At 30.2% G+C, this 13446-nt stretch overlaps 1 protein-coding gene across 1 annotated transcript in view; it reads left to right on the forward strand.

Annotated features, from left to right (window-relative positions):
- Positions 1-13446, forward strand: part of Klhl1 (kelch like family member 1) — a 364387-nt gene that overhangs the window by 119823 nt on the left and 231118 nt on the right. Inside the window, exon 2 of the mRNA XM_005324822.4 lies at positions 1627-1809. Coding sequence (XP_005324879.2) covers positions 1627-1809 — 183 coding nt within the window. The remainder of the gene's footprint in view (positions 1-1626; positions 1810-13446) is intronic.

Genomic DNA, 13446 nt, shown 5'->3' on the forward strand with positions numbered 1-13446 from the left:
TGACTTAAAGATAAGCATGGTAGATTATTTTCTTGCTAACATCTCTGAACTATTTAGTGAAGTGTATAACTTTCTGCCTTATGTTACTTCATTTAATTTCTGAGTAACAAATAGAATGGATTATATCCAGGATCTGGATGTAACCTTTGTTCCAAGCCCTGAGTAAAAAATAATTTGGAGTCATTCTGCTAGACTGTCTCTACTATCTTAAATTTTAGACCCTATTCATGCATTCTGGGTACAATATCAGAAAATTCTTGGTATCTTTGGGGACTTTTTTAAAAAAAATCTATTTTGGCAATCTACCTGACTCCATTTTCCTTATGTACCTGAGAGATAAAATGTTTATTCTAGACTTAAAAATAATACCTTGCAGTGATGGGGTGTGGCTCAGTGGTAGAGTTTTCGCCTAGCATGCATGAGGCACTGGGTTTGATCCTAAGTACCACATTAAAAAGAAAAATTAAAAAATAAAGATATTGTGTCCACCTAAAACTAAAAAATAAATATTAAAAAATACCTTGCAGACATTTTGTGATTTTCTGTTCAATCTGTTAATGATGTGCACATGAATTCTATGTTCTTGCCACTTGTGCCTGAACCTGATTCACAAAATATGTGCTGAGGAATGACCATATTCTGGGGTTGTAATTTGCAAACTTGTGAAAGACAAAGATATGAGGTAGCAAAAAGTTGTATTAGTTTTAAATATTTAAAGGAAAATTTGTAAGGTGTGATGAAAATAACCATATTGCATAGACAAATTTGTAGATATAATTTTAATGAATTTAGTTTTGTAAGATTCTTAGTAGATTCTTTTGGATTCTCTTTGTTTGCAAACACATTTTTTGGAAATACCAATAATACACTTTTTTATCTGGCAATTATTGGTTCAATTTTGTTTGTTTACTTCATACTGAGAAGAACCTTTAAAAAAATGTGACATAGGAGTAGTTTTAATGTATCTCATTCAGAATCTCAAGGAAAGAAAAGTTTCAATCAAGTATAATGTTTGCAAAATAAATGTGTTAGATAGCTTTATGTGAAAGAATGTGTATTTTAATTAATCACAGTTAGTTGTGATTCATTAACCTTTTTACATATATTTCTGTCTTTGGCTGCTAATATTGTGCTTCAGATTTTGGCTAATATGTTTTGGAAGAAATAATGCTCTATACACTAAACATTATGTCCTTCAAGTTCATTCTTGCGCTCAAATTACAGGATTTTATTTTTTATTATGAGTGAATAGGATTCCATTCCACACATTTTCTGTGACATGTTTTAATATTTCCTTGTTAATTGATTTTAGGATAAACATTAACAATTTATTTGTATGATGTTTCAGATTTACTAAATTAATATGCTAATAAATACAGAAAGTCTATTTTAAAGTCATTTTTTTAACAAAACAGAAAAATTTCAATTCATTCATTGCATCCCCCTTCAAATTGTTTGACTCAAATTAGATTTTTCAGACTTGTTCATTGGATTTGCATAAAATATCTTGAAAATAGGTTCAGCTGGTTTTTTTTTTCTAAAACTTTCTAGAAAGAATCTACATATCATGCTTGATAATTGGTAGTACTTTGTATAAACACAATCCTGTGTGTCTGTGATTTACAGGGTCTCATCAACCAGTCATTCACTGACACCTCAAAGTGATTTGGACTCTAGTAGCTCTGAAGAATTCTATCAAGCAGTTCACCATGCTGAGCAAACCTTCAGAAAGATGGAGAGTTACTTGAAGCAGCAGCAACTCTGTGACGTTATCCTGATTGTTGGGAACCGAAAGATACCTGCACATAGGTATAATAGTTTTTCTATATTGGAAATTTGCATTCATATATTTAAACTTGATAGACTGATAGGAAGATTGTAGAATACTCTTAAGATTACAGGAATAAGGGTCAACATTTCTAAGAAATCTTGGAATTTTGTCATTTTTATTCTTTATCTGGGGGGAAAAGTTATAATGTCATTATTTATAGTGAGCTGTCTTTTTTAGGAAAGAAAATAAATATATTGAGTTAATAACACAAAACTATGATAATAACTTTATAGGAAAAATACTCCTTTTGTAACTCAAAATAATACTAAATTAAATTATAATTTAGGATATATGCCCAAAATTTGAAATGAGGTATATTATTCTGTCATAATTTTTAAAAATCAGGTTATTTGAATATATACTGTTTATTTTAATTAGAGAATTCAAAATTGATTTCAGATTCATATTAACAACTTTATTTTGCACTTATTAAAATTAGCTTGTAAGATACCAATATTATTAAACCCATCATGTTTTAAAGCTAATACTTCCCAACATTCTTAAAAATTTTTATTATTAATAATTCCAAGTTGCTAGATAGCTAATTATTTTGTACTTTATGGATTTATCAATATCCTTTTGAAAATCCATTAAATTTGATGGTGATTTTCTACTTAATTTCTCTGTTTATTTGTAGTTTTATGTGAGAAAAGAATTTAAATTTTTATATCGGCTACTTTAAATAGCCAAATTCAATCTAGGCTTCATATCTGTTGGTGCCAACCAACCACAGATCATAAATTTTAAATTGCGTAAGTATTAAATATTTACAGAATGTTTTTCTTGTCATTATTACATAAACAATAAATTGATGTAGCATTTACATTTTATTAGGGATTATAAGTGATCTATTAATCTATAAAAAACCTGGTATAGTATGTATAAATTATATGCAAACAGTACAAAATTTTATATAAAGGACTTGAATATCCTTAGAGTTTGGTATTTTGGGGATTCTTGGAACTAATCTGCTGTAGATACTGGGGAATGACTATATGTGTACAAAAAATTTTAGATTATCTGTGTGTATGTCACATTTTATGCTAATGAATTAACAAAAAAATAAATCATCCAAGTAGGAAAATATTTCTAATATTCTCCTCTTTTATTTAATTAACATAAAATGTTATTATCTTCATTTATATAAACATCTATATCTATTTATTACTATAGTTTTAAACATCTGTCTATAATTATAGCAATATATAAACGAATACACATACACACACATACACCTATATGTGTACTAAAATGAATTCAGAAAAATATGGAAAAATTCAGAAACTTAATTATATTTAAGATATGGAAAATAACTTTTTTTTTTAAGTTTAGGTTCAATTTTAGACTGTCCACACTTACTGTGGTTGTTATGTTTGAGCTTAAACATGCCACACGGTATCTCCTGTACCATTTGTTCTTCATCCCTCCTTTTCTTTCCTGCCTTTTGGATGATTTCTTTATCATCCTTTTTTTTTAAATCTAGCCTATTTATTTGGGCTTCACCAGTTTCCCCAAAATCTGTCTCACTTCAGGTCACTGCTGCACTTAGAACATGGGTCTGTCTGACACTGAACAAGCACATCACCAAGCAGACAATTTGGGAAAGGGCTAGGGCACAAACCTCACTGTTCAGTATCTTTACGTGTTCCTGTGCCACCTCATGCACAGCCCATAAAAACCTTCAAACAGGACACATTCATTTCTTTTTTTGGCTCTAGTATTGTCATAAATGTTTGCACTTTATCATAAACTCTCAAGTTTATTATTATTATTGTTTGAACAAATGTCTTTTTTGAAATTGGTTGGGATTTTTTGTTTTTGTTTTTTTGGTATTGGGGATAGAACTCAGGGGCACTTGACCACTGAGCCACAGCCTCATTTTGTATTTTATTTAGAGACAGGGTCTCACTGAGTTGCTTAGCACCTTGCTGTTTTTGAGGCTGTCTTTGAAATTGTGATCCTCCTGTCTCAGCCTCCCCAGGTGCTGAGATTACAGACATGTGCCACAACTCCTGGCCTGATAAAATATTTTTTTGTGCCAAAATAAAGATACAAATTTTATCAGTAAAACCATGTACACTTAGTGGCATCAAGTACATGAAATTGTTATGCAGTCACCATTGTCTCTTTTCAGAGGCTTCTATCTCCACCAACAGACGCTGTGCTCCTCGAGCAATGCCTCCCACTACCCTGCTTCCCCAAGTTTTTGCTTTTTGCTCCTGCAAGTCTGTGAAGACTATTTGACACTGAATAAATAATCTAGGTCATGTAGGGTCTAACCTTTCTATAATATACTATTTATTTTAATTTTTAAAATAGTATTATGAAATTGAATTATCCTTTGCAAGAGAGTAATTATTCTTCATTGCTGTTGAGAAAAATAGTCAGTGTTGTAATATGTGCAATATATGTGTGTGTGTGTGTGTGTGTGTGTGTGTGTGTGTGTATCAGCTTAAGGAGACAAGGGGCCTATAATCAACTCAAAAGAGTAATACATAAAATGTTTATTTTTAAAGAAAAGACACAGAGTCTCTGGTCTAATGACTAGGTCTTTGATCCACTTTTGAGTTTTTACACAGTAAGAGATGGGAGTTAAATTTCATTCTGCTACATATGGATTTCCTCATGTACAGCCATAAGACTGGGATCCTAACTAGAATAAGACATACTCCATATTTGCATAAATATGTCAAAATATACTTTACTGTCATGTATTTAAAATAAAGAACAAATAGAAAAAAAGAAAGAAAATTGCCATTCCAAAAAAAGAGCAGAGACATAATTCATATTACCTAGTCATATTTTATTAGACATAACTTGATATTTTCTTTTTCATTAGAACCATTTATAAGCATTATGTTCTGTGGTTGTTCTTTATGCATAATATTTCACATTGTTTTCAAAATAGACTGAGGCACGTTAAGTTTATTTGAACAGACAACATTTTACCAATCAGAGCCTCACCAAAAGAGTTGGAAGGAAAACTTTCCTAAGGTGTTCCTGGAAACAAGAAAAGAAGGAATGAATTGGTTAAGGCCTAGTTACAGATCAGTTGGTAGCAAGTAATTACTCTGACTTGGGCTTTGCTTATGTGGGAATCCAGAATGTTGGATCCATTTCAGCCTGATAGTCTAATGTCTTCCCAACTAAATTTTTAGACAACATTATGGTTATAATTTTATCAATATATTATAAATAATTGGCATCCTTAGAATTATAAGTTAAATAAATACTAACAAATATATGAAAAGTATTTGTGGGAAAACTACAAATAGCAAGTCCTGTTTTGAATAATTGTAGATATATTATACTGCCTTGTTTATACATTTGCACAATGAAAATTGTAACTAATACAAAACTAGCTATTGGCTTAAAGCAAATAATTATCACGAGTAGAAAACAAACAAATGGATTTTAAAAGTTTCCCATATTTTGATTAATATAGCCAAGTGTTATCTTAGGGCAAATTATATATGGTATTATAATCACTAGCACTGGAAAATGTGTGTTTGAAATATAATAATATCAAATAATGTAAAAATACATAATTTGTCTTAAGGTCCACTGCTCTTTCAGAAAGACATCACAAATTAATATAAGCAGTCAACAAATATTCATTCATAAATATTACACATATTTGATTTATATTAATTATCACATCATTCAAAACTTTGAAATAAATTTCTATTTAACAAATTATCCTATTATAGGACTCCCCATTATTAAACACTTTGTTCATGTGCTGATTATGTTGTATATGAATTTATAACTTTATTTAGTTCACAACTTTCAATTCATTTATAAAATATCATGTCTATGTTGTTATATTAATATGTCACTAGTATTGTTTTTAAATAGGTAAGGTCTGAAATAATAATAACTGGCCTTGGTTAGGCAACACAGTAATATATTTTTTGCAAGGAAAGCAATCAAAATTTTGAATTCATTCATGATCTTGGTCTCCATAGAAATCCTAAGATAAATATAGATTTCTCACATATACCAAGTATAATTGATTATTGACAAGTGAACCAAATATTTGCATGTAATGTCTGAATAGCAAATATAGTGGATTTTTAAATAGATGGACTACCTGTAATCAGGAATGTCAGAGGATGAAAATTAGAAATATCAAATCAATATTAACATCTACACACTGAAATTTCCAATAGTTTGAAAATTAAGGAGTTTGCAGATCCTTGTGTGATATAATATACAGGTAAATACTGAAATAAGTATAACTCAATGTGAAATTTTTATCCACCTTTAGCCATTATTAAGAGTAACTGTATTGAGTAGACATAAATGTACAAATCTTTGCATAGCTAACATATTCTTAGTTGGGAATCATATTATTTATAATGTTTATGGAAACTGTGGAGAATGGGACCCTTGCAGCAGGATAAAGGATAGGTTATCTTATTTTTTTAAAAAAGGAAAAATATATATTAAAAGAACCCTTTTTTTGTGTGTGTGATGGGGGGAGATACCAGGTACTTGACCAGTGAGCAACATTCCCAGCCCTATTTTGTATTTTATTAAAGAGACAGGATCTCACTGAATTGCTTAGCACTTCACTTTTGCTGACGCTGGCTTTGAACACATGATACTCCTGCCCCAGCCTCTTGAACAGCTGGGATTACAGGCGTGCGCCTCTGTATCGGGCCAGTTGAACTCTTTTGAACAATCATACAATAAATATATGATCACACGAAAACTTAAATGGAGAAGAAAATTATTATATTTGATGGTGATGAGAAGAATGCTCTTTTATAAACAAAACACTGAGCCTTTTACATGTATTGTATTCTATTTTCACATAGATGATAATCCATATAATTTCAAGAATATAGTTATTATTTTAATATGCTTTTGTTCATAAGAAAACCTTAATGTATTATTAGGATTATTTTGTACTTTAAAAGAAAGAAAATGTAACAGATTAAATATGCTGGTTATGGTGGCATACACCTATAATACCAGTGGCTCAAAAGGCTGAGGCAGGAGCATCATGAGTTCAAAACCAGCCTTAGCAACTTAGTGATGACCTAAGCAATTCAGTGAGAACCTATTTCTAAATAAAATACAAAAAAGAGCTGGGGATGTGGCTCAGTGGTTAAGCGCCCCTGGTTCAATCCTGGGTAAAAAATCATAATCATAATCATAATCATAATCATAATCATAATCATAATCATAATAAATAAATTAATGAATTAAATAACTTAGACCCTCTTTCACAGAAAGAATCAAAAATTGAATCAAATCTACATAACTACAAACACAGATCTTTAATTTTTCTGCTACACTATCAAAATAAGTTTCAAAACAGATACTTTTCCATGAAAATCAGGACTTCTCTGGTATCTGAGTTTAAGGAAAAAATAAAAGAAAGAACCAGAGTAAAAGAAAAGCAAGAATTTTTCTTAGAGATTCCTTAGGCTTCCTTATAATGTATTAGTGTTAATGGTACTTAGTAATTTATTTTCTAAAGGCTAAAATGGTAGAATATTAATACTTTTGTGAGAGGTAAAATTCATTTCTTATCAAAGAGTAAGAAAACCATTATTGTTCAAAACTATTAGAAACATTTGGAAAAATAATTAATGGTATTTTAGGCATGTACTGTTTCCTTTACCAAGGAATAATTATTTGATCTGTGCTATATAAAAGTATATTTATTTTTTCAATAAAGCACTTTTGACCTAGAATCTTCAGTGATATATTTACCCAGTGGAGAAATGAAAATATGTCATTTGGTTCTGTTTAAAAAAATCTCATAAATAAAAGATACTTGAGAAAGCCTCAGGGACAATTTTTAATCAAGAATATATGAAGGATCAGAACACACAATATAGTTAATACCTTAGGTTGAAAAAAAATCGTCTTGTAAAATAACTGCTCTAACAGTATAATAAACAGTATAATACAATGTGCTAAAAATGTGTTATTTTATTGGTTACAAAGTCAGTAACCTGCCCAATATGAATGGAGAATGAAAGTGACAAGTTCATGTTTTGGTTCAAGCACAATATATCCTAGAATTCAACAAAATAAGGAAAATTAGTGATTTAATCCTAAAAGACAAACAAATAGTCTTGTGTATGAAGTTTCTTTAGTATTTTGTTTACATATTTATTTATAAAGTTAAATTATTTTAACCTTTTTAGTGAGACAGTGAAACAAAATTATACAATTATTAGGGCACTATGCAATGTTTTAATACATGTATAGATTATGTATTATTTAAGTGAAGCTAAACATAACGGTCTCCTCAATCATTTATCATTTATTTATGATGAAAGCATTCAAAATTCTCTCGATTAGCTTTATTGAGATATACAGTACATATTTTTTAAGCATAAACACCCTATGGTCCAATGGCATATTAGAACTTTTTATTCTTAACTGTAACTTAGTACCCATTGGTCAAACTCTTTTCACTCTACCCTTCCCATTTTAATGTTCTTTATAATACCATATATAATGGAAATAGTGTGGCTAAAAAATAGTAACTGAGATGGTTTATTTTATAGCACTTAAACTATATTAAATGCAATAAAAAGAAATTACTTTCATAAGTAACTGAGATATTAATGCCCTGGAGCAGGATAGTAGTATTGCTTTTCTGTGATGATGGAATTTTTTTGATAGAAAAGAAATAAGTAATTTCTTCCATTTTATTAAATATAATATCCTTCTAAATCTCTCACTCAATTGTATAATTTGTAATAACTTTGTACCTCAGGAAAATAAACTAATTATTGTTTCTGTCATATTTGCATCTCTGTGACCAATAGATATGAAAATAGCTTAGAGGGCACTGCAGAGGAAATCAGCTCAGTACACAACAACCAGGAAGCAGAGACAGAGCTCCATTCATCAGGGACAAAACATAAACTCTAAAGTCATCTCCCCAGTGAACTACTTCTCCTGGTTACGCCCTACCTGCCCACAGTTACTGCCCAGTTAGTCCACATCAGTGGATTAACACACTGAATAGGTTACAATACTCATAATCACTTTGCCTCTGAACTGTCTTATCATGAGCTTTTTGGAGACACCTCACATTTAAACTGTAACAATTAAAGAAACTGAAATTGTTTAAAATGTTATTTTCCCCTGTCATTAGGAAAACCATTTAATGTCATCTTAGGCATACTGTTGACTTTTGGCAAAGTATGAAGCATCTTTCTTTGTACTGATCAAGACAAACATTTTTCTAACATGTATTAGCATTGGTCTCTTCCCTGTTTGCATAGGGATTATAAAACATGATGCTTTTCCTCATGGAGTTTCCAATATACTTAAGTAGTTAAGAAAAACCTATCAAATAATTGTGGAAATTACTCTAGTTGCCAATAACTGGAAATTGAAATATGTTTTTGATGTCAAATGTGAGATATGGTCAAATAAGAAAATAACAGCATGATAATGTGTTTTGAAAGATTTTTAGAACAATTGCTTTTGAGTTCAGCCCAGTGAAAAAGAACTGGTGTGTTATGTTAAATAGAGTACTGTGGAAAAATAGATAATTTATATTTATGAAATTTATAAGGATAACTGTTAAGTAAAAGTAAAATAGTCAATGTTGTAAATAGTGGGAACTTAAACCATAAGGTGAGACAGAGATTATTAAGATAAACCCTGAAAATCAATAGGGAAGTTTGGATTGAAATACTAAGTATAATTAGAAGCTAATATAGATTCTTTAGGAGGGGAGTAACATAAATAAGTCAATAATAATATGATAATTACTATCATAATATTATATCATATTATAATATATCATATAATAATTATAATATTATCATATTATAGTAACATGATAAAAATGATAATGCTTATTAATATGCCCAGTGTTGATTACAAACCAGGCGGTTTAAAGTACTTTACATGTGTCTTAAAGGAAAGGGAAACCCCGATTTTCCCCATATTTTCTTATAGTACAGAAAACTGTATCATGGAAAAATTAAAAGAGTTTCACACATTATCATATACAGTCAAAAACAGTGAAGATAGAATCTCAAATCAGGTAATCCAAGATAGAAAAGTAATGCTTTTAGCAATCACAGTAGATAGACTATCATAATTTTGAAAGATATCTTTGAAATATGGTGCAACTTTAACAAATGCATGAAAAGTAAGCCCAGCAGAAACAAGTCAATGATCTGTGAAGCTGTTTTAGTTAATCCAGGCATGAAATGAGGGCTCTAGGAATGTAAAGAGATGAACTGAGAAATATTTTGAAAAATGGTGTCATAAGTAAGGTTCCCTATTAATACACCCTGAGTCTGGAAGTCAGGTGTGCATGATTTATTTATAGAGTGAGTGCCCTTAGAAGAAAGTGAAGGAGGAGAGGGCAAAGGAAGGAACAAATTTAGAAAGGAGCCTTACTTCATCTTCATCTCCCAGGCTCTGAAGCATGACTTGCTGCTGTTTGTCACACCCTGACGCCAGGGGGCAGCCCTTCATACTTTGGTTCTAGCAGTCATTGCCTTTGAATCCACACAGAGGTTGAAAGCTGGGAAAAATGAAGTGAGAGGAGCAGAATCATGTTAACTTCCAAGGTCTGGGACAGCTCTTGTTAAACCAAATACAGTTTTTCTGAAAAGAGGTGCCTTGTTGCTCTTAGGTACTAACATTATTGCCCCTGGAGATGTGGCTCTGCCTCCTAAGGAGAGCAACAGCAAACCCTACAAAAAGAAAAATGGGTTTTTTGTCACATTTGACATAGGCAATAAAGTAGAAGGAAACATAATGCTAATTTCCTAATTTCTGTTCTGGATGTTGGATATGTTGGCAGTGTGCCATTTAAAAACAGGAAAATGTAAACAAAAGAAATAAAGATTTGAGTTTAGTTTAGACAGGTTAAATGCCTAATGAGCAATTTCTACAGGTATCTGAGATACAAAGTTAGATTTAAAACTACGATAGTACCAATTATTACCATGCTTAAGAATGATTCAGTGGCATTGAATGTTAAGGCAAAGTACAGAGGCCTGAAAAGTACCTATGATAATGAAAGGGTCAAATAGTAAAAGCAGAGAGAAGTCATTGAATCAGAGGTAAGCTGAGATAAGAAGTCTGTACTGCTTTAGCCAAAAACTGATTTAAAGATTGGGAAGTCAACAATGTCAAACATCACAAAAATTGAGATGGAACTTAGCAATGTTTAATAGATTTGTAAGGAAATAAATTTGCAGTGACTTCAATAAGAGATTTTCCAAAGTATTTGCATTAATACACTCAATTATGCAGTTTTTGCTTCTGCTTCTCTTGCACTGATGGAAGCCAAATATGTACATATAAAGATATTAATTTTTGTTGTGCATTAAATCCTTCTTCTAAAATCTAATTCAAAGCTTATGTGTCACTAAATCTAAATGCAGTCTAAATTTTTCTGCATTTCTATTACTGAGTTAGCAGTATTTTATAAGTCATAGAAGATGGGGAATATTTATGTAATGATTTAAAATTAAATTACATAGGTCACACAATATTTTGCTCTATAGGATGTCTTATTCCCACAAATGTGGATTTTGTGTGTTATAATTGAACTGGTTAACTTTATGTTCATGTACTTCTTACACCTGGAAAGGTACTTATCCCATTTTTTTCATAGTTTATATGTGTGTCATATAAGATTATATTTAGTGTTTTAGACAAAGCTTATCACTTGACAGTGATTTTTCTAACTGGCATGTAATATATATTTGAAGATATCTGTGGTTGAATTATTCTGTCAAACTTTGAGAATGTAAAGAATTGGCATGTTATCGAACAATAAATAGGGAACTGATTATTTAAGTATTTCTAGTGTGTTGCCATTCTAGGCACTAATATTAACATGCATAAAATCATAAGTCCCACAAGGAGCTTCTTAAATGCATAAATTTTATACTTAAGGAATTTTGTTTACTTAAAAGAAGAAATGTACTTTTTTGTTTAAATTAAATTTTACCAGGCCCCTTCACTTATATTATACAAAAGATAAGCATTTAAAACACATAAAACTGCAAAATAAGTAATTAGAAAATTTTTCCTACTAAAATATCATGAAATCTTACAGATATTGACATTTCTTCTTTTATGTCCTTTAGAGTATTCTTAGGGGAAAAAGGAAAACTAAAGAAATGCATTTAGTTTATTGTTGGTTTACTTGCAAGGTAGGAATCTCATTTAGTTCATTTGGCACATCTGAATTAGTTTTGAATTTAAATTTAAATTCTAGAACAACAGAAGTTCCTGCTCTATGGTCTGCTCTTCTTCCAGGAAATCCTTAAACTACATTCATACAGAAAAATAAATAGGAATTTCTACACTTTTTATGTTAAGAGCAAAGAAAAAAAAATATATATATAATATCCTCCAATTGCAGTCCAGCATCATATTTTGTTTTTTCTTTTATTATAAGTCATTGACTGATCTTTTGCTGATAATCCTCAAAATTTTCTGAATTTACTCTACCCTACTCTTAAAAAAGGAAGTTTTGAGTTGCTAACTCTAACAACTGTGAAGAACACAACTCTTAACCATGTGCTTTTTTCCCCTGTTTTTAATTTTCCCTTTATAAGTGAAGCTGTATTATCAAGAGTTTTACAATCTGTACAAAATTTGTATTTCCATTTAGGATGGAAAATGTACATGGGAACTCTTTATTTCCACTAAAGCAACAATTAATCACCAGAAAATCCAAAAAATTATATTTTTCTTTAAACAATAAAAAAACTGTGAATATGCCAACAACAATCAAAACAATCAAAAGATTTCTTATATAAAAAAACATAGAAACTAAAATTATGATCTATTTTTAGCTTCTAATATTTAGAGGGAGGATGGAACAATGCCTGTTATACAGTTAAAATTGGCAGCACATGAATAAAACTTGTTAAGAAAAAAACCAATTGATGAAAATTGACCTAGAAATGACCTGGCTGTTAAAACGATCAGAAAAGTGCATAAAAGTAACTACAAAAGAATGATTTAAATATTTACAGGAAAATGGCTATAATAAATAAAGCAAAGAGAAATAATAAATGAGATTTTAGAAAATTCAAGTCACTAGAAAGCACAGAGCATGAAAGGCATTCTCTTTGTTGAGACAGAAATATAATTTGAGTCCTAGAAAGAATCAGAAAGTAAATTGTGCAAAAACTTGAGGATTTCTTTGCAAAACAGTTTTAAATTTGATAAAAGACAATCTACCCACTGCTCTAGGAAGCTCAGAAAATCATAAGCAGAGTAAACACTAAATAACCCCTACTTTATGCATATTATCATGAAAGATCCTAAAACAAAGAGAAAAAAATTAAATATTTAGAAATGGGGGACATATTACATCACAAAAAATAAATGATAAGAACAAAAAAGCTAACTTTTATTGGAACCAAACTAGTATCAACACTAGGAAATTTTTCTTTACTATAGCTTGTACTGCTGGGCTAGATTCCATTTCCCTAAAAATATTTTTTAGTGGTATTTACAATATTTTTTGAAAGTTACTAGAATAAAAATAAAGTTACTAATATTAGAATGAAGATATTATGCACAAAGCCACTCAAACTGAAAAGTATATAGGAATTAACCAACACTATATAGTTCAATACTGGAAACAA

Source organism: Ictidomys tridecemlineatus, chromosome 6 (assembly GCF_052094955.1).
Source record: "Ictidomys tridecemlineatus isolate mIctTri1 chromosome 6, mIctTri1.hap1, whole genome shotgun sequence".
NCBI lineage: Eukaryota > Metazoa > Chordata > Mammalia > Rodentia > Sciuridae > Ictidomys > Ictidomys tridecemlineatus.